Source organism: Phyllopteryx taeniolatus, chromosome 6 (assembly GCF_024500385.1).
Source record: "Phyllopteryx taeniolatus isolate TA_2022b chromosome 6, UOR_Ptae_1.2, whole genome shotgun sequence".
Classification (NCBI taxonomy): domain Eukaryota; kingdom Metazoa; phylum Chordata; class Actinopteri; order Syngnathiformes; family Syngnathidae; genus Phyllopteryx; species Phyllopteryx taeniolatus.
The window spans coordinates 1,239,444-1,262,540 of record NC_084507.1 but is presented as its reverse complement, the minus strand read 5'-3'; the positions used below and the strand labels follow the sequence as shown (position 1 = coordinate 1,262,540).

Here is a 23,097-nt window from a genome sequence, read left to right as displayed (position 1 = left end):
CCGCAAAAGCCGTCGATCAGGCTATTGCCCGGTCATCGGGCTACAGCAGAAAGGGAGGTCTGGCTTCGAGTGGGGACTAGCACCCAAAATGTGCTACAAAGGCTTCAATGACGGAAAGACCTGGTGATCTAAGAAGTCATTAAAATCGAAGAGGAGAGCAACAAAATCTAAGCTTTCGGCCAGCAACAACAAGGGAGATGAACAACATAGGAGGCAGTTGTTGACAGAACTATCTCTTGGGCTGACATGTGGCGGATGCCCCAAACAACATCAGAGCCACATACAACACTCTTCCAAGTCCCTGGAACCTGCATCTGTGGTACAGCACAGAGGAGGCATGCCACCTCTGCAGCTCTGGGTGCAAGGCGGAGCAGGGCCGGTATAGATGGCGGCATGACAGAATGCTACGCAGGCTGGCTGAAATCATGGAGGCACGCAGGCTCGAAGGTAACAACAGCAGTCCGCTAACATCCCAGCAGTGGATCTGGGTCATTCAGCAAGGAGGTGAAAGCCAGAGTAGCAGCACCAAGCAGCGGTTCCTCCTTGAACATGAGAGCTGACCTTTACCGACAGCTAAGGTTCCCCAAGGACATCACACATACCACCCTTTGGCCAGATATCGTCCTCTAGTCTAGCTCCACGAAGTCAGTCATCATGGTGGAGCTTACAGTTCTTGGGAAGAGGGGATGGAAATAGCCTACGAGAGAAAGAAGGAATGATACAGTGATGTGGTCGCTTCATGTCACCAAGCAGCATGGAAGGTGTTTTCCCAATGGAGATTGGAGGCCTGGCGGAGGAGGCAGAATAAGCCAGCCTTTGGCTCTGGTTCTGCAGGAAAGAGGAAAGCAAGGAGCCTAGGACTAAGACAGCTGGGTATGCGGGAAGGCCTATACCTATACTAAATAGACACCCCTGCCATGCATAGTCCCTTGGGTTTCATTCCACATCCACAAGCACAATAACACAAGGACAGAGTGAAGGATCCATAAGCCAGGGAGGGAGACGTCCCTGTCACTGCCCCACCACCCTGAGATGGGACGAAAGGGTTGAAACATCTGTGAGGGGGGCTCCCGGCTGGCGACCCTGCAGCTGCTTCACTGGCACCGTCGGAGGTACAGCAGGCAGCAATGCTTTGCAGGTACATTTACCTGTGCTCTTAGCATTCGGTGTAATGATGAGTTGTATATTTAATAATTTGTTTTTATCTGTTTCTATGCCTGTACGTTGTGAAACTGGTCCGTGGTGCAAAAAAATTTGGGAACTGTTGTACTGTACTGTACTGTAAAAAAAAACAAAAATATAAATCAATGGCAACAAATTGTTCAAACTCTCTGCCTCATGTCCTTACTGAGCTCCCATCATGCTATGCTCCCCCTTCCTCCCTGACGCTTACATAACAGCCAGCTGTCTTATGTCCTGGTCGAATTGATCCACAGCTGTTTCCCCAAGACACACACACACACACACACACGGACACGTGCACTCTCACGCACACAGTCACACACACACACACATACACACACACACACACACACACATACACACAGTCAGCCATTAAGTCAAGCAGAACTCATGTACAGTATGTATTGTCTAACACCTTCAGCTATTTAATTAGTTTGACTTTATTACACATGCCATTCTATTTGTATTATAATTTTAAACACGTGCATTCACCTTTGTGCACGTGCATTCTCCTGATTGCATCCATTCATGCATGCCTGATTGTGCAACTATGAAACAAAGTCTAATCTTTATTAGTTAATCTTGTTCGACAAATTAACACAGGCTAAATGTTCCATGGCTGTTCCTGAGTAAAAAAAAATATATATATATCAAATAAATATATGAATATAATAGGGATATGTCTTACACCTCGGCTCTTTACTAACACTGTGCACTTCATTAAAAAGTACACTTAATGTACTGTATAAGTCTTTCTGAAAATGCTATAATGAAATCACAGGTGTTTAAAAAGTAGTTATCTTACCTTCTCCAACCATTGAAACGCCAACAGACATGCCCAAGAACTTGCTCTTGGTCCAGACATGAGTATTAACACACATCTTCTTCTCCTTGCACTCGTAGTAAAAGCCTGATACAGGCGGGTGGTGAGACACCTGCTCTGCCACAAAACGAACCTGGTAACCAGATTTTAAGCCACTGCAACTATCTTTCCCCCTCTGCGAGCTGTTTGAAGTCGTAGATGTGAAGGTGGCGGCTGATTTGAGACCCATACAGCTGGCAGCTGTGAGGGACCGAACATGGTCCCGAGGCACACACCAAGAACAGTGGAAGCTCTCACCCAGGATGGGGTTGTAGGGCTTTTTGGCCACAGCGCCCTTTCGGCCCTCATGGAAGGCAGTAAGATAGTACTCAACGAAGCGGATGATGCGCTCCTCTGAAGTAGATCCAGTAGTGATGGAGAGGAACATGTCAGGGTGAGCCATGAAATTGGCATACATCTCTAGTAGAGAGCGCTTCTCTAGAATGAATGTAGGGAGCACTACCTGTGAGAGGAAGAGAAGATAGAAAGAATAAAGTTATTATACTTTGTTCATCTCCATCCATTTGCTATACCGCTTGTTCTGTTTAAAGGAGGTATGGGGTTGTAATGGTCCATATTTCACTAAAACGTTGATTTTATGTATTTTTTCAGTCATTTTCAATAATATCAATTCATTTTGGAGCAACTGGTAAATAACTAATTGCCTTTGGAACACCCCTTTTTCATCGCCAAAATCAAGCCGCTCCCCTGTCTTGGTGTAACGTCAGAGACAGAAGTGGAAACCAAATTCACTGCACAGTCGGTGTGGAAAAAGGAATGCACTATACTATGATGTGGCAGTACTTAGTCATATTTTATATATTGGAATCCCTTCCCCTCCAAAATGACAATTTTTCAGGAAATAATTGAAAAAAGACAGCTTGCTTGAGCTTCATTATATTGCTGTCATTTATCATTGTGCTCTCATATGAACAACAGCTATTTCACCTGAACAACAGCTAGCACCCCACAATTCTGTTCAATCTCTAATTTAATATGCAGAAAATTTGCTAATTCATTAGGGCACAGGTGTCAAACTCGAGCCCCGGGGGCCAAATCTGGCCCGCCAGCTCATTTTATGTGGCCTGCAAAAGCAAATCCTCTGTCTCAATTTTGGAAGTTGACATAGATGATTCTTGCTCAAATTCTCATGTATAATAAATAGTATTGTTGAGCTATTGCAAGCATTTTGTGTTTTCAGTAACTAAGTTGAACAAACTATTATCCTTGACTTCTGATTTCAAAACTAGGTATCCATCAATTTGTTGTGTGTATGTAATAGTATTATGAGGTCACTAAACAGTTATATGGTTTCACAGTCAACGGCCCTCTGAGGGAAACCGTGACTACAATGTGGCCCGCGACAAAAAATTGTTTGACACACCTGCAATAGGATGTCATGATTAAAATAATACAAACATGATCATGACCTGTGTTTTTGTTGACTTTTGTTTTGATTAGATTTAGTTTGTCTCATATTTTGTCAAGGTTTTCCTGTTACATGGTCACATCTTGTCTGCTCATTTGGTTTTTGTCTCCACCTCTTCTCGACAGCCTGCAACCATTTTTTCCCCCTGTCCTGTTCGGTTGTTAGGTCAAGCAGAAAGAAGGATATGTATTCATTTTATGCTGTAACAGTTTTACTGTGTCACAGTGGACCTTTTAAGCTGTCGCTGTGGTTTCTTAGTATTTTAATGGATATTTATAGAGAATCATTTGAACAGTCGAACAGAACAGTTTCTAGAAGGGAGTGAAAAAAGAAGACATCAAAAGACAAAGCACTACCTGTAAACAAGATGAGGAAAGTGAATCATTATATACCAAGAACAATGACACATTAGATATGAGTGTTGTATGGGGCAGTAGTGCTACACCGTGTGAGGGCAGAACAGGACAAGAGTCGTGAACCCGGCTGTACAACAAGTGTGGTGGGAGTGGCTATGTAAATTATAAATGTCTGTAGGACCAAAGTGTGAGTGAGGAGATACCCAAGCAATTTGCATATTCATAAGTTATTTGTCGCAATGAGTGAGTGGCCTCACACCCAGCGAACAAGTCCCAGGGGTGTGTGTCTGCGGACACATGGAAGTGAATTGATGCCGTTTCGCATGCACAATGACTGACAGAAGTGTCCTGTAATTGCTGTGCCTGGACCGCAAAAGCTGACCCCACCCACTCAATCAAGAGGTTCGGGTACAGGAGTCCACCTGAGAGCAACCCGGTGGACTGCTACCAATCCGTTGTCCGTAGGTATGAATGTGACTGTGAATGGTTGTTTGTTTATATGTGCCCTGCGATTGGTTGGCAACCAGTTCAGGGTGTACCCCGCCTCTCGCCCAAAGATAGCTGGGATAGGCTCCAGCACACCCGCGACCCTAGTGAGGAGAAGCGGTACAGAAAATGGATGGATGGATGGATTTTTCTCTGGGCCTTGTTTTCCCCTTTGTGTGTGTGTGTGTGTGTGTTTTAAATAAACCCTTTTTTAAGATTTGCTCTCCCTTGATTCCCTGTTTCCCCTGCGCTGGGGTCTTCCACCTTTCTGTCTTGGTCTGTCGTGGTTTCTGTCTTGCTGTCAAAACCTCAAAGCATGACAGAATGATCAGACTAACAATGCAGCCCGCTGTCATGGATCCTGTTCAACAGGTCCTGGTTGAACGGGGAGTCCTGCTTGAGCGGCAGGGGCACACCTGTCAGCTGATCCTCGATGAGCTAGAGGATGTTTCTTGGTCGCTCATTTATTTCCGGAGACAGCTGGCATTGTAGGAGCAGCAAATATCACTACCTGCTCTGGTGGCGCTCGTCAAGCGGCCGCCACCCGACCGCGCTCCGGCGGTGCTCGTCCAGCGGCCGCCACTGGAGCAAGGTGTACGTGTACGTCCACGGCAACACTGGCCAGCACGGACTGGCACACCTGTTATTGGTTTCTCTTGGTGGCGCACATCCTACGGCTGCCACCCGACCCTCATGCCTGGCCTCAGCAAGGCCGTTGGGTCCGGTATCAAGGCTGTCCAACTGAACTGTCTGGTAGAGGACCATGTGATTGGCGTCCTGGCCACCAGCCCGAGCGCCTCATGTCTGGCATCTTGGATACCCACCAGACTGGCCCAGATGGTCTCAACTGTTCACTGCATTAAAGGGCAACTTTAAGTTTGCAGGTAAGCTGGAGGTGCTCAGCTGACTTTGGCAGGGTGAGAGGCAGGGTACACACTGGATTGGTCACCAGTCAATCACAAGGCACAGACAGGCACAGGCACAGACATACATTCACACTCACATTCATGCCTATGGACAGTTTAGAGTCTTCGATTAACTTATCATGCATGTTTTTGTAATGTGGGAGGATGCCAAGTATACAAAGAAAACCCACGCAAGCAAGGGGAGAAAACGCAAACTCTACACCGGAGGGGTGGAGCTGAGATTCAAAACATTATTAATGTCTTGAGGCCAAGCACACACGGACTGGCTGGTACATGTCCACCCATAAAAAGTAACCTACATGCCAAACACCATTCATCATCCATCCATTTTCTCCAGTATATGGCTCATCCTATTTAGTGAAGCTAAAGCTTATCTAAAGCATGCAGATGGACAGATGACTACTTATTTCGGGAGTGGATGATTGTTTCTGTTGACACTTTCAGCTGGCTGAGAAGCACACAGTATAAATCCTTGTCTTTCTTAGATTCTATTCTATCAGCACATTCTTCTTGTGATCGAGAGCAGTGGGCTATTGGTAATCACATTAGCTCATTGGTCTGAAAGAGTCACCACAATCACCCGAGTCCAAGCCATGTGATTACAGACTAGAACCAAACCCTCAGAGAGATGTGGGTAAAGAAAACATGCAGGGGGTTCAATAACACAAGAGAGCAAAGGACTAGCACTGAAACAATCGAACGAATCAGCCAGTTGAATACACTAACATGCTGTGACACAGTGTTTGGGAATCACTGGTTTGGATGACTTATTTTTACATTTGTTGATAGTGAATATTGTTTAAACGTGAGTTGATATATTTTGCATCCAGTTATTAAAGGGTTTTATGATGTTGAGTGCTTGACCAGTTTCCTATTCGAATCAATGTTTTAAAATATGGTCAACCATTGATACGGACTGTTCCATCTTACCGTATGTAATTGTAGAATGTGCCTTATATCCAATAGTTTTGTGTAGAATAACTAACACACACCATCTGGTAGTAATAACTACTACACTGAACTCCGATGCTCATGTTTTCTGTGATGGGACTGCGTGCATCCTAAATTAACTCAGCTGGTTTCATGACCAGCAAGTTCTTCTCGACTGACATACCACCCATCTCTATACCCAGGTTCTTACTATATATAGTGAAGGTCAAGTCACCTAAAGAACACACAATAAAGGCAAGGATGAGACACTCACCTTAGTGAGGTCCATTCCAAGTTTGAGCTGGGAAAGTAGATGGAGGATGATGCTTCGTTGCTCATCAGGAACTCCCAGGTCCTCCTCATCATTTTCTTCTGTGTCTGTGGTCTCGTCACTGGGATCCACGCTGTCTGGAATGCTGGTCTGCTGCTGTCCCTGCTAATGGACATGTACCGTAATTTCTCGTGTATAATGCGCACCAATGTATAATACGCACCCCCAAAGTTGACCTCAAAATTCTGGAAAACCCTTCTACCTACGTACAATAAATTTTTTTCAATGCATGATTTTGCTTGTACCCATATGATCAAAACATGATTATCTGTATTTTTTTTTTTTTTTTTTCAAATAATTATTCTGAAGTTAAGCACTTTATTTGAACACGTAATCCTTTTTTTTTTTTTATTTACTTGCTCTAATTTAGAAATTTACAGCCCTACTTTTATTTAGTAAATGAGAAAACACACAGTTGTGCTCATATGTTTGATTACTCAGGCAGAATTTGTAAGATAGGTTAAATTCTTTAAAGAAAACATGAAGGACCAGGCAAAATTTTTATTTCAACGGGATTCCAATTAAACGGTCAAGCATTTCAGAAAAGCATTATCACAAAACAAAACATAACCATAAAGAAATTAATGATGGTTGTAGTTCAGTCATCATTTAAAAAAAAAACAATATTTCATAATAATTCTGCCAGGGTATGTAAACGTATGAGCACAACTGTACATATATGCAGTCATACGTTCCTCTGTCATATTGGAATGAAAGTGTAGGCTACAGTTTTTTATAACCACTAGGTGACAGTGGCATTTTGGAATGAAAGTGAACAGCTTTTTCATAACCACTAGATTGAAGCATACATTTATAAAATGTGAAAGTTTTTTACCATTTTACCCTATACCCATGTATAATGCGCACATTAACTTTTGACAATTTTTTGGGGGGGAACATGCGCATTATACACAAGAAATTACGGTAAATGTTTTGACAATGCGGTTATTTAAACGGAATGAGAAAATAAATTTTGCCACGTATAAATACTGGTTTGGGCGTTACAATCTATGACACCAATGTATACTGTGGTGTTCATACTGTAACTCCTTCTAAAAAGGCAAAACTACTGCACATACACACTTCGCAACAACCAGTAACCCAGCGCAATTGTTACACAGTGCCATAAAAAAAGTATATACTCCCTTCTCAAATTCTTGTTTTTTTTGCATAGTTTTCCTGACAATGATAACCCAAGTAAACATAAAATGCACTTTTTAAAGGGTGATTTTATTAAGAAAAAGTAATTGCCCCCTAAATCTAATAACTGGTTGGGCTACCCTCAGCAACAACAACTGGAGTCAAGCGTTTTCTATAACTGAGTCTTTCACATTTTTGTGGAGTTATTTTTCCTTGCAGAACTGTTTTAATTCACTGGAGGCTTTTCGACCAAGAATGGCCTTTTTAAGGTCATGCGATAGCATTTCAATTGGGTTCAAGTCTGGACTTTGACTCGGCCACTCTCAATCCTTCATTTTGTTTTTTTAAGAAGAAGTTCACTTGCTGGTCTGTTTTGGATTGTTGTCCTGTTGCAGAACACCAAGTGCGCTTCAGCATGAGGTCACGAACTGATGCCTGAACATTCTCCGTCAGGATTTTCTGGTAAAGAGTAGAATTCATAGTTCCATCAATCACAGCAAGTCGTCTAGATCCTGAAGAAGCAAGGATGTCCCAGACCATCACAATACCACCAACATGTTTGACTGTTGGTATGATGTTCTTTTTCTGAAATGCTTTTTTACATTTACACCAGGTGTGGTAAGTGAAAATTAACTCAGCTTTCCCAAAAATGTGATTAGCCACAGTTAATTCATGATTTAATGAGGGGGGAAATTACTTGTACTTTTTAACAAACACATGGCCAGGTAACCGGAAATTCTTTGTATCACTTAATAAATAAAATCACCATTTAAAAACTGCATTTTATATTTATGTACTTGGTTATCTACTAAATGTCAAAGTGGGGAAACAATGCAAAACAAAAACAAAAACAAACAAAACAAAAAACAAATGGGAATTTAAGAAGGGGAAAAATACTTTCTCACAGCACTTGTAATCTTTTATGTCCTGTCTTTCCATGAGGACAACTGCTGACATTCATCATTTCTTTAGAACACCATACCGAAGTTGTTCTGTAAATTACTGTATTACTCTATAAGCACACCATTCATACCTCTCCAGCCAATTTAGAGGATTCTATTAACCCACATGGTTTTATACTGTGGGTGGAAGCAAATCCTGAGCACAAGCCACTTTTCTACTTTGCCACAGATATCGTAGTACTGTAGTATGAATGGAAGTGTGTAGAGGCAGCTAGCTGTGCAAAATACAACAAGAACAAAACCCAAAGTTTACTCCGGGCACTTCGGTTTCCTCCCACATCCTAAAAACATGTGTGGTAGCTTAATTGAAGACTTTAAATTACCCGTAGGTGTGAATGTGAGTGCGAATGGTTGTTTGTATATATGTGCCCTGCGATTGGCTGGCGACTGGTTCAGGGTGTACCCCGCCTCCAGCCCGAAGATAGCTGGGATAGGCTCCAGTCGCCTGTGACCCTAGTGAGGATAAGCGGTAAAGAAAATGGATGGATGGAGTATCAAACTGTACTGTATTACAATCTTGTTTTGTATTTTTTCCCCCAAATATTGCACCTTGAAAAAAGACATTACAATACAGTGTGCCCCCCAAATGAGCCCTGCTGCAAATAACAAAATCTGTGAGTAATCAAACCCCTCACAAGGTTTATACAGTAAGTACCTGTAGCGGACATGCACACTGCAAATTTGACGCGTCACAGAGACTCACGACCAACTGAGAACCCCACTCCTCCACGCTGCCCTGCTGTGAGACGATGACTAGGACAGGGCGTGGTGCACGTCAAGTGGACCTTAACCTAATGAGCAGCTTCCCGTCAAATCTTGATTCCTGTCTTCAAAAGACCCCTTCCCGGACCAAATGGTTGGGGAAGACTATGTGGTTAATATCCACCGATGCGCATGAGGCTCCACACACTGGCATTAAGAGGAACTGCAAACGGCAGAACTTGCGGACGTGCCTCTGATGTTTGTTAACAGAAGATAAAATGTCCGTTTTTATATCTTGCAAACTCTGTAGAAATATTCCAAATGTATGCCTTGGTGTCTGTGTGCCCATTCTGACTTTGACAGGTCCTTTGCATGAATTTGAACGCAAACAGTACGAAATGTTCTATTGAACAATAAGCAACCCATCTGCCACGACCAAAGTTTAAACAATGATTCTATTGATTCTATTCTATCTTCTACAAAGTTGGGAGTGTTTGAGATTATTATTTAAAACCTATTTACTGAAATTTGTGGACAAGATTCAGGCTGGTGGGCGTGGTCTTCTCCAAGTCGGCACTTTCTCTTCCCTGGGGTATTTAACTCTAAACTCACACCTTTCTCAGTTGAGTAGAACTGGAGTAGAGTTCAGTTGAGGCTTCTTTTTCCTTCTGTGCTGGTAGTTCGCCAGCTGGGTTACCTCCGGCCACCCCTGCCCCTTCTTTTGTTTCCCTTTTTGTCCTCGGGCACCTCCGGGTGCCACCACGTGCACGAACGCCCACTGCAACAAAGCTGGCGGGGCCTCAACGACCAGCTGTTGGGATCCCTGACGGATCCCGCACCCCTCTGTGGCCCAGAGCTCGGCTCGCCACCAGGTCAACCGGCAGGGAAGTTATGAGCGCATCCCAAACGACACACAACTTTCCTTTTCTATTTCTTTTATCTTTTTCTGCATCTGTTTTTTCTTCAACCAAACCTCCTTCGTTTCCACCTGAGATCCGGAGGAAGACCACCCCCTAAGACCAGCTGATCAGCGTTCGTGAGTCAACACTGCAATCCTTACTATGATGTACAACATCAGTGCGTAATAATTGTGGGGAAATTAGTAGCTTCATACGAAATCCCAACTTTGCCTTCTCTCGCTCTGACTCGACGCATTAAACGCTCATTTAGTTTAGCCCAGCGACCGCACACGATGTCCTAATTTTTATTTTCGTACACCTTATTTTCTCTTTCGTTTACCCTTAGTGTTATTTTCTCATTGTAGTTTTTAGTTGTAGTTGTGTATTTCATTAAATATACCACAAAATTCCACTTGTGGTCGTATTTTGTGTGTGTTCTGAATTTAAATAAACCTCTGTAACCTAGGACTCAACATGTCGTAGAGTGTAGCAACCTCCAGATTCTGAGACTGATTAAAAAGGTTTGTCGTCATTTTGCCTAAAGTTAAGCTTGAAAAATTTGACATGGTGCCCTTTTCGAGACATTAGTTTGATTTTTAACTATCCATCCATCCATCCATCCATTTTCTGAGCCGCTTCTCCTCACTAGGGTCGCGGGCGTGCTGGAGCCTATCCCAGCTGTCATCGGGCAAGAGGCGGGGTACACCCTGAACTGGTTGCCAGCCAATCGCAGGGCACATAGAAACAAACAACCATTCGCACTCACAGTCATGCCTATGGGCAATTTAGAGTCTCCAATTAATGCATGTTTTTGGGATGTGGGAGGAAACCGGAGTGCCCGGAGAAAACCCACGCAGGCACGGGGAGAACATGCAAACTCCACACAGGCGGGGCCGGGGATTGAACCCGGGTCCTCAGAACTGTGAGGCTGACGCTCTAACCAGTCGTCAACCGTGCCGCATTTTTAACTATTAAATCAAAATTACGATTAACCAGAAGTAACGCAAACATCACTCCCGGCTTATTATTTTATCCTAAATTAATTATAATTCTTATTTCATACATAATCGCTACATACCTATAGATGCTAGAAGATGGCGGCAAAGCACCACTTGGCGGGAAAGCACTATCGATCCATCCATTTTCTTCCGCTTATCCAAGGTTGGGTCACGGGGGAAGTCGCCTTAGCAGGGAAGCCCAGACTTCCCTCTCCCCAGCCACTTCATCTCGCTGTTCTAGGGTGATTTTGAGGCATTCCCAGGCCAGCTGGGAGACATAGTCTCTCAGCATGTCCTAGGTCGTCCCCAGGGTCTCCCCCCAGTGTTCCAACACCTCACCAGGGAGGCGTCCAGGAGGCATCCTAATCAGATGCCCAAGCCACCTCATCTGGCTCCTCTCAATGCGGAAGAGCAGTGGCTCTACTCTGAGCCCCTCCCGGATGACCAAGCTTCTCAACCTATCTCTAAGGGAAAGCCCATACACCCTGCGGAGGAAACTCATTTTGGCCGCTTGGTTCCGGGATCTTGTTCTTTCGGTCACGACCCGCAGCTCGTGACCATAGATGAAGGTAGGTTCTTTCGGTCACGACCCACAGCTCGTGACCATAAGTGAGGGTAGGAATTTAGATCGACTGGTAAATCAAGAGCTTCGCCTTTTGGCTTAGCTCCTTCTTCACCACAACGGACCGATACAAATTCCGCATCACTGCAGACGCTGCACCGAACAGCCTGTTGATCTCCCGTTCCATTCTTCCCTCACTCGTGAACAAGACCCCAAGATACTTGAACTCCTCCACTTGGGGCAGGATCTCATCCCCGACAAGGGCACGCCACCCTTTTCCGACTGAGGACCATGGTCTCAGATTTGGAGGTGCTGATTCTCATCCCAGCCACTTCACACTTGCCGGTGAACTGCTCCAGTGAGAGTTGGAGATCACGGCTTGATGAAGCTAACAAAACCACATCATCTGCAAAAAGCAGAGATGCAATACTAAGGTCACCAAACCGGACCCCCTCTACGCCTCGGCTGCACCTTGAAATTCTGTCCATAAATGTTATGAACAGAATCGATCACAAAGGGCAGCCTTGGCCGAGTCCAACCTTCACCGGAAAGGAGTCCGACTTACTGCCGGCTATGCGGCCCAAACTCTGACTCCGGTTGTACAGGGACTGAACTACCCGTATATGGGGGTTCGGTACCCATACTCCCAAAGCACCCCCCACAGGACCCCCAAGGGGCATGGTCGAACGCCTTCTTCATGTCCACAAAACACATGTAGACTGGTTGGGCGAACTCCCATGCACCCTCGAGGACCCTGCCGAGGGTGAAGAGCTGGTCCACGGCCAGGACGAAAACCACACTGCTCCTCCTGAATCTGAGATTCGACTTCCCGATAGACCCTCCACTCCAGCACCCCTGAATAGACCTTACCAGGGAGGCTGAGGAGTGTGATCCCCTTGTAGTTGGAACACACCCACCACCCCAGTCTGCCAATCCAGAGGCACTGTCCCCAATGTCCATGCGATGTTGCAGAGGCGTGTCAACCAGGACAGCCCAACAACATCCAGAGCCTTTAGGAACTCCGGGCGAATCTCATCCACCCCGGGGCCTTGCCATCGAGGAGCTTTTTAACCGCCTCGGTGACCTCAACCGGAGAGATAGGAGAGCCCGCCTCAGAGAACCCAGAATCTGCTTCCTCATGGGAAGTGTCGGTGGAATTGAGGAGGTCTTCGAAGTATTCTCCCCACCGGCTCACAATGTACCGAATCGAGGTCAGCAGCTCCCCATCCCCACTATACACAGTGTTGATGGTGCACTGCTTCCCCCTCCTGAGAAGCCGGATGGTGGACCAGAATTTCCTCGAAGCCGTTCAGAAGTCTTTCTCCATGGCCTAACCGAACTCCTCCCACGTCCGGGTTTTTGCCTCAGCAACCACCAAAGCTGCATTCCGCTTGGCCAGCCGGGACCCATCAGCTGCCTCAGGAGTCCCACAAGCCAAAAAGACTCTGGTCTTTTTCGATTGTCATCCTACTTGACTAGACCACAGCATTTGATACCATCTCACTCACCATCCTCAGTAGACTCTCTGCCAGTGGTATCACAGAGACACCTCTCCTCTTGTTCCACTCCTATCTCTCAGGCCGCTCCCGGTTTATTCAGCTCAAATCTTTAAAATCAGACCATTAACTTCAGGCGTTCCCCAGGGCTCTATTCTTGGGACGCTTCTTTTCATCATTTACCTCCTCCTTGTTGGAAATATTTTCCGCAAATATATTGTTTTCCACTGCTTCGTGGATGACACCCAGCGCTACATTTCTGATCAACCAAGTTTGACACTTCCTCCCACTTTCCTTACCTCATGTCTTTCTGAAGTCAAATCCTGGATCACCTCCAGTTTCTTGAAACTCAACAGCAATAAAACTGAACTTCTTCCCATTGGAACCCAAACCACCCTTTCAAAAGTTGACAGTTTTCACCCTCACAATTGACAATTCCTGTCACGGGCGGCAATGCCGTAAGGGCAGATCCCAAAAAAGAGACTAGGTAAGAGGTCCAAACAATTTTAATTAAATGACAGAGCATGTGATGGCGAGACATACGAAACTAAAGGGACTCACCACCAGAGAGAATCAAAATACAGATAACGCAGGGAGACACGACAAAAGGTCCGTGTGGTATAATCGTATAGAACCTAAATTTGGACAGCGGTCAGAACGGCGGCAAACACGGGGCAAATACAAGTGAATATTCCGACGCCCACACACTGTCATGGTGCCCCCTAAAAAGGCTGATGATTACAATGCATGACAGTTGCGTCACCGATGTCAACGCCCACATTCGCTCACCCAGACACTGCAACACAAAGAAAAACAACTTGAAACACAGGACCATGACAGTATCCCCCCCTCAAAGGACGCCCCCTGGCGGACCACCCAGCTTCTGCGGGTGGAGAGAGTAGAAGGCCCAGAGCAGGGACGGATCTAAGATCCAAGAGCGGGGAACCCAGGAACGCTCCTCAGGGCCGTAACCCTCCCAGTCGACCAAATACTGCACACCTCTGCCCCTTCTTCTGGAATCCAATATTTCACCTACCGTGTACACTGGCTCACCATCAACCACCCGCGGAGGAGGAGGAGGCACTGCTGGAGGACACAGAGGGCTGGAGGAAACCAGTTTGAGCAAGGAGACATGGAATACAGGGTGAACTTTCATGGCGGGAGGGAGCCGAAGTTTAACTACCACCGGGTTAACAACAGAGTCAATTTCGTTTGCTCTGCCAGTGGCAGAGCAAATGAACTACGGCCCCCTGTCAGACACCAGATCAACTTGGAAGACATGGTCGACAAGGAGATTAGCAGTCTCAAAGGAGGACAGCAGCTTCGGCAGAGCAACGAAATGGGCCATCTTGGAGAATCTATCGACAACAGGATGACCGTGTTCCCTCCGGACAGCGGAAGGCCCGTGATGAAGTCCAAGGCGATGTGGGACCAGGGGCGTGAAGGAATGGGCAGTGGACGAAGAAGACCAGCTGGAGGACGATGGGACATCTTGCTACGGGCACACACTGAGCATGCCGAAACATATTCCTTAACATCCCTACGTAGTCCCTGCCACCAGAACCGTTGGGAAATGAGGAAAAATGTCCGACTGACCACAGGATGGCAAGCGACTCTCGAAGTGTGTCCCCACCTCAACACCTCTGGACGTAAAACGACCGGAACAAACAACTTGCCATCAGGAACACCTCCCGGAGCCTCAACACCACCTTCTTCTCAACCTCCCACTGAATCGCTCCCACCACCCGGGTCCCAGGTAGAATGGTCTCCACAACAGGCTGAACAGCAGACGGGCCATGCAGCCGAGACAAGGCGTCAGGTTTGCCGTTCTTCAACCCAGGGCGGTAAGTGATGATGAAATCGAAACGGGTAAGGAACAGCGTGCTTGACGGGGGTTGAGTCTCTTAGCAGTCCGGCGGTAAGACAGGTTCTTGTGGTCAGTGAAAACTTGAAAAGGTTCCCTAGTACCCTCCAGCCAGTGCCTCCACTCCTGCAGCGCCAGGACAATGGCCTGCAGCTCTCTATTTCCCACATTGTAATTGGCCTCTGCAGGGCTCAGGCGCCTAGAGAAGAAGGCGCAGGGGTGCAGCCTCTGTTCGACCGGGAACCTCTGGGACAGGACCGCCCCCACACCTGACAGGACCGCCCCCACAACAGAACACTGTCTTGTGCAGAGGTGCCAAATGTTCTTCATAAGTCTAGGCTCACACACTCAACAAAATTAATTACTGAAGTAAATAAAATTACTATACTTATACTTCATCTGATCAGAATTGGCCTAAGCTACCCTGAACTCAATGGAAACACAAACCACATGGGCCACAGGAACCTTTTGGTAACAGGAACTCTTTGCTACCAGGAACTCAAAGTTCCTGGGCTGGTTGGTGGACAAGCCCCTCTTTAATTGTCTTTAAAAACAAATCAGGGCAAAATTCTCTCCCCTGTAGACTTGCTGTGGCTAAAATTACTTGTCATTCCCATTTATCTCACAGTGTTTGCTCTCTTATTCTCCAACATGAGGAACATCAAGTTAATCTGTCATGAAGGTTTGGAGAGTGTGAACTTGTCTGTCCAGAATCAGAATTCTCTTTATTGCCAAATATGTCAAAAACACACAAGGAATTTGTTTCCGGTAGTTGGAGCCGCTCTAGTATGACAATAGACAGCCATTTTGACAGTAAATACTTTGAGACTTAAAAACACAAGAGAAGCTGTTGGAATGTCTGCTGGTTTTAGTTTGCATTGTTCGATAGCGCCTACCTGAGGGAAGGAGCTGCAAGAGGTGGTGATCCAAAATCCATTATTTTGTGCTGCAGCAGGGCTGACAAAATGGTTTACACAGTGGCCTAATGTTTAACGCAAGATTTCTACATACAGTGGCTGCCTTCTTCACAATTAGTGGAGAGGTATTTGTGGTCATTGCACCTTTTTTCATAATTACATGTTTACACTAACAAAATAAGTGAGCCACAGAAAATTGACGTTTTGATTTTCAATGTAAAACATAAAAAACAATATCTTCATGAACAAATCCAAGTGGTCTGACATGAAAATAAGTTATCACGAGTGAGGAATTGTCAATTGTGAGGGTGAAAACTTTCAAAGACATATATATTTTTATTAGAACATGACATTATAAAGTATGTAAATGAATTTAATGTTGAACACAGCAGCAGAAATTAATAATGTTTCACCAGTTCTGTTGGGTTTATGATTTAACATAATGTCTAGAATGTTTTCTTATGTGTTTAAGGACAATGTTCCTCAACGTACAATTGCAAGGAATTTAGGGATTTATCATCTACGTTCCATAATATCATCAAAAGGTTTAGAGAATCTGGAGAAATCACTGCATGTAAGCGGCAACGCCGAAAACCAACATTGAATGCCCGTGACCTTTCATCCCTCAGGCGGCACTGCATCAAAAACCGACATCAATGTGTAAAGGATATCACCACATGGGCTCAGGAACACTTCATAAAACCAATGTCAGTAAATACAGTTCGGCGCTACATCCGTAAGTGCAACTTGAAACTCTACTATGCAAAGCAAAAGCCAATTATCAACAACACCCAGAAACGCCGCTGGCTTCTCTGTGCCCGAGCTCATCTAAGATGGACTGATGCAAAGTGGAAAAGTGTTCTGTGGTCCGACGAGTCCACATTTCAAATTTTTGGGGGAAATTGTGGGCGTCGTATTCTCCGGGCAAAAGATGAAAAGAACCATCCGGACTGTTATGGACGCAAAGTTCAAAAGCCAGCATCTGTGATGGTATGGGGCTGTGTTAGTGCATGGGTAACTTACACATATGTGAAGGCACCATTAATGCTGAGAGGTACATAGAGGTTTTGGAGAAACATATGCGGCCATCCAAGGAACATCTTTTTCATGGACGCCTCTGCTTATTTCAGCAAGATAATGCCAAACCACATTCTGCACGTTACAACAGCGTGGCTTCGTAGTAAAAGAGTGCGGGTACTAGACTGGCCTGCCTGCAGTCCAGACCCGATTCCCATTGAAAATGGGTGGCGCATTTTGAAGCGTAAAATACGACAACGGAGACCCCGGATTGTTGAACAGCTGAAGCTGTACATCAAGTAAGAATGGGAAAGAATTCCACCTACAAAGCTTCAACAATTAGTGTCCTCAGTTCCCAAGCATTTATTAAATGTTGTTAAAAGAAAAGGTGATATAACACAGTGGTACACATGAACCTGTCCCAGCTTTTTTGGAACTTGTTGCAGCCATAAAATTAAAGTTAATAATTATTTGCTCAAAACAATCAAGTTTATCCGTTTGAACATTAAATATTAGGTCTTTGTAGTGTATTCAATTAAATATAGGTTGAACATGATTTGCAAATCATTGTATTCTGTTTTTATTTATGTTTAACACAACGTCCCAACTTCATTGCAATTGGGGTTGTAAATAAATGAAATAAATAAATAAATGAATGACACCCTTAGGCTTGTATTCCACATACACCACACACATACTGTATTCTCAAATATTCTTCTCCCAAAAATACTATTGTTTGTTGTTGCTATGACATGGTCAAATTTAACAGAATGTACAATACCTCAATATGGTGGGAGTGGTTACTGAACAGTACCGGTTTTGATACATCATTTGTCATCTGCTTCTGAGGAGATCTGTTCCATCCAGTCGAACTGTCTGTATTGTAATACCAAATCAGAAAAAGACGAAGAAGAAGATGATCCCATTAGTATTTTAAAGTAGAAATACTGTAGTCAATAAAAATAGCACAAAAAGTACTGTTATTTGTGTTCGGTAGAGTATGTTTTATTGTAACAATGCTTTTTGGCAATGAAGCTGATTCCATTGGAAAGCCTGTTTATTTCCTTTTTAAATGGTGGCACATTTGTAGGGAACATGCATTGGTGGGATGAGCAGCAAAGAACAGTATGTGGGTTGCGCCGATGAAAAAAATGCCAAATCTATGCAAAAGCCACACAGCTTATTTTGCTGTTGCCATTGACTCTTGTTTTGAGCTTCTGGTACCCCAAGTAAACATGGGCCCCACTAAAGTGGTCCGTGGGTGTCTGTTCGAAGAATCGGCATGTCACATTTGACTGCTTTAGATGGGGTCAGTGCAACAGGGCAACTTCAAGTTGGTGCTCCGCAAAACCAGTATTGTTTGGAGTGAGCCATAGTACCATAAAGATGACATCCACAAAGACTGGAACCTGAACATGTGGAGGAATATTATGTTCAGTGTTGACTGCAGATTCAGGACATGGATCGCAGTGTGAAATTATGGAGTAGACGTGAAAAACACTATGCTGATTGCTGCGCTGATAGAGTAACATCTTTTGATAGAGGCAGGTTGATGGTGTGGGGCGGCATCTCTCTCACTGGAAAAATGAGGCTTGTCACCATGGGAGGCAATTTCAATGGAGAATAATATCAAGATTCTGCTACCAGTGGCAATACAATCTCCACAGACTGGGGACGAACTTTATCCTCCAAGATGATAACAGTTGTTCCACGGAGCTGGGTTTATCAGCGACTCCCTCCAGAATTTGGGAGTGGAGCCGATGGCATGGCCGACCAGCAGACCTAACCGCAACCCTTGTTGGATCAGCTTGGTCGTGCTGTTTGTGCCTGAGTGACCAACACAACCATGTTGGCTGACTTGAGACAAATGCTGGTTCAAGAATCCCAAAGCCATCCCACAGCAGTTGTGGCTGTATATGGTTCTTCCACACACTACTGAGACTGCCGTTTTGTTGTTGTTGATGAATAAATTGTTAAATTGCCAATATGTCTTCAAACTTCAGTCATTGAATCCACCAAACACCAAACAAGAGTCATTGGCAACAGCAAAATAAGCTGTTTAGCATTGGGAGAGAAGATTTGGCAATTTTTTCACGCGTACAACCCATGTCGCAACATTAAAAATGGTAATAAACAGGCTTTCCAATGCTATAAGATTTATTGTCAAAAAGCAGCCATCCATCCATCCATTGTCTTCCGCTTATCCGAGGTCGGGTCGCGGGGGCAGCAGCCTCAGCAGGGAAGCCCATACTTCCCTTTCCCCAGCCACTTCCGCTCGCTCTTTCGAGGGGATCCTGTGGCGTTCCCAGGCAAGCAGAGAGACGTAGTCTCTCCAGTGTATCCTGGGTCGTCCCCGGGGTCTCCTCCCGGTGGGACGTGCCCTGGAAAACCTCACCAGGGAGGCGTCCAGGAGGCATCCTAAACAGATGCCCGAGCCACCTCATCTGGCTCCTTTCAATGTGCAGCGACTGAGATCCTCCCGGATGACCGAGCTTCTCACCCTATCTCTAAGGGAGAGCTCGGACACCCTGCGGAGGAAACTCATTTCGGCCGCTTGTATCCGGGATCTTGTTCTTTCGGTCACGACCCACAGCTCGTGACCATAGGTGAGGGTAGGAACGTAGATCGACCAGTAAATTGAGAGCTTCGCCTTTCGGCTTAGCTCCTTCTTCACCACAACAGACCGATACAAAGTCCGCATCACTGCAGACACTGCACCGATCCAGTTGTCGATCTCCCGTTACATTCTTCCCTCACTCGTGAACAAGACCCCAAGATATTTGAACTCCTCCACTTGGGGAAGGATCTCATCCCCGACCTGGAGTTGGGCACTCCACCCTAAGGACCATGGTCTCAGATTTAGAGGTGCTGATTCTCATCCCAGCCGCTTCACACTCGGCTGCGAAAAGCTCCAGTGAGAGTTGGAGATCACGGCCTGATGAAGCCAACAGAACCACATCATCTGCAAAAACCAGAGATGCAATACTGAGGCCACCAAACCAGACACCCTCTACGCCTCGGCTGCGCCTTGAAATTCTGTCCATAAAAGTTATGAACATAATCGGTGACAAAGGGCAGCTTTGAGGGCAACCCTCACTGGAAAAGAGTCCGACTGACTGCCGGCAATGCTTACCAAACTCTGAGACCGGTCGTACAGGGACCAAACAGAGATAGGTGAGACCGTCTCAGAGACCCCAGACTCTGCTTCCTCATGGGAAGGCGTGTCGGTGGAATTGAGGAGGTCTTCGAAGTATTCTCCCCACCGATTCACAACGTCCCGAGTCGAGGTCAGCAGCGCCCCATCCCCACTATACACAGTGTTGATGGTGCACTGCTTCCCCCTCCTGAGAAGCCGGATGGTGGACCAGAATTTCCTCGAAGCCGTCCAGAAGTCTTTCTCCATGGCCTAACCGAACTCCTCCCACGTCCGGGTTTTTGCCTCAGCAACCACCAAAGCTGCATTCCGCTTGGCCAGCCGGGACCCATCAGCTGCCTCAGGAGTCCCACAAGCCAAAAAGACTCTGGTCTTTTTCGATTGTCATCCTACTTGACTAGACCACAGCATTTGATACCATCTCACTCACCATCCTCAGTAGGCTCTCTGCCAGTGGTATCACAGAGACACCTCTCCTCTCGTTCCACTCCTATCTCTCAGACCGCTCCCGGTTTATTCAGCTCAAATCTTTAAAATCAGACCATTAACTTCAGGCGTTCCCCAGGGCTCTGTTCTTGGGGCGCTTCTTTTCATCATTTACCTCCTCCTTGTTGGCAATATTTTCCGCAAATATATTGTTTTCCACTGCTTCGTGGATGACACCCAGCGCTACATTTCTGATCAACCACGTTTGACACTTCCTCCCACTTTCCTTACCTCATGTCTTTCTGAAGTCAAATCCTGGATCACCTCCAGTTTCTTGAAACTCAACAGCAATAAAACTGAACTTCTTCCCATTGAAACCCAAACCACCCTTTCAAAAGTTGACAGTTTTCACCCTCACAATTGACAATTCCTGTCACGGGCGGCAATACCGTAAGGGCAGATCCCAAAAAAGAGACTAGGTAAGAGGTCCAAACAATTTTAATTTTTAAAAAGTTCAATTGTGACAAATTGCATTCTGAGAGGCCTGTTATTGCGCAACGTAAAGATGGGAAGTGAGGCACTTGATCTGTAATTTTGCATGTGACATGAATCATAGAATATATTTTGATGTTTTAACACATTCCACTTCACAGTCTATCATTTATAGGATTTTGAGTGTTGAGCCTATTAGCAGATTGCAATATCCAAAGACTAAACATAGGGACAGAAATGGGAAACTTGATGGTCGTAGAAGGCTTAGGATCCTAGCGACATGGTCACAATGGTCTCTTGATTTAAATTATATGCAGAGGTGGGTAGGAAAGCGCTACAATTACTCTGTTAAATATTACTAAAGTAGTATTTTACGGCTTCCCAGCTAATCGGCGTGCTCTGTGGTTGCCATGTTGAGGTCGTCATCATTCTCAATGAAGGCAACGACGCATGATTGTGTTTACATTTCAGATGACAAAAAAACAACAGTTTTCATGCATTGTAATATTTGTCTGCCACTATCTGCCCAAATGTGGAAATTCCAGCCCACTTCTAACTTGATAAAACACAGTAGTCGTATTTTGCAGTGCTTTGAAAAAGTGTTTGCCCACTTCCTGATTTCTTATTGTTTTGCATGTTTGTCACACCTAAATGTTTTTCATCATCAAACTAATTTAAAAAATAGTCAAAGACAACACAAGTAAAGACAAAATGCACTATTTAAATGGTTTTTATTATTAAAAAGTGATTGCCCACCGGTTAAAACATAATAGTAGTTTATCATACCTGAGTTCTCTCTAGCCACATCCAGGCCTGATAGAGCCACAGCTGTTCTCAATCAAGAAATCACTTAAATAGGACCTGCCTGAGCCTGACAAAGTGAAGTACACCAAAAAATCCTCAAAAGCCAGACATCATGCCGAGATCTCAAGAAATTCAGGAACGAAAAAAAAGGAAAGTAATTGAGATCTATCAGTGTGGAAAAAGTGATAACGCCATTTCTAAAGCTTTGGGACTCCAGCGAACCACAGTGAGAGTCATCATTATACCCAAATGGCGAAAACATAGAACAGTGGCGAACCTTCCCAGGAGTGGCCGGCCAACTAAAATTGCAACAAGAGAACATAAAAGACCCCACAACAACATCCAAAGAACTGCAGGCCTCTCTTGCCTCAGTTAAGGTCAGTGTTCATGACTCCACCAAAAGAAAGAGACTGGCCAAAAATGGGCTGCGTGGCAAAGTTCCAAGACGAAAACCACTGCTGAGCAAAAAGAACATTATGGCTTGTCTTAATTTTGCCAGAAGACATCTTGATGATCCCCAAGACTTTTGGGAAAATACTGACTTTTGGGTCTGATGTGACAAAAGTTGAACTTTTTGGAAAGTATGTGTCCCATTACATCTGGCGTAAAATGAACTCCGCATTTCAGAAAAACAACATCATATATCTACAGAAAATATGGTGGTGGTAGTGTGATGGTCTGAGGCTGTTTTGCTGCTTCAGGACCTGGAAGACTTGCTGTGATAAATGGAACCATGACTTCTACTGTCCAGCAAAACTTCCTGAAGGAGAATGTCCAGCCATATGTTCGTGACCTCAAACTGAAACCAACTTGGGTTCTGCAGCAGGACAATGATCCAAAACACACCAGCAAGTCCACCTCTGAATGGCTGAAGAAAAACAAAATGAAGACTTTAGAGTGCCCCAGTCAAAGTCCTGACCTGAATCCTATTGAGATGCTGTGGCATGACGTTAAAAAGTCGGTTCATGCTCGAAAACCCTCCAATGTGGCTGAATTACAACAATTCTGCAAAGATGAGTGGGCCAATATTCCTTCACAGCGCTGGAAGAGCCTCATTGCAAGTTATTGCAAACGCTTGATTGTTGCTAAGGCTGGCACAATCAGTTATTAGGTTTAAGGGAAAATCACTTTTTCACAAAGGACCATGTAGGTTTGGATTTGG

At 45.1% G+C, this 23,097-nt stretch overlaps 1 protein-coding gene across 1 annotated transcript in view; it reads right to left on the bottom strand.

Moving 5' to 3' along the window:
• osbpl10b (oxysterol binding protein-like 10b) overlaps positions 1-23,097 on the bottom strand; it is a 64,456-nt gene that overhangs the window by 21,301 nt on the left and 20,058 nt on the right. The window contains 3 exon segments of the mRNA XM_061777025.1: positions 1,988-2,507; positions 6,446-6,607; positions 17,841-17,935. Of these exon segments, the coding sequence (XP_061633009.1) occupies positions 1,988-2,507; positions 6,446-6,607; positions 17,841-17,935 (777 nt within the window).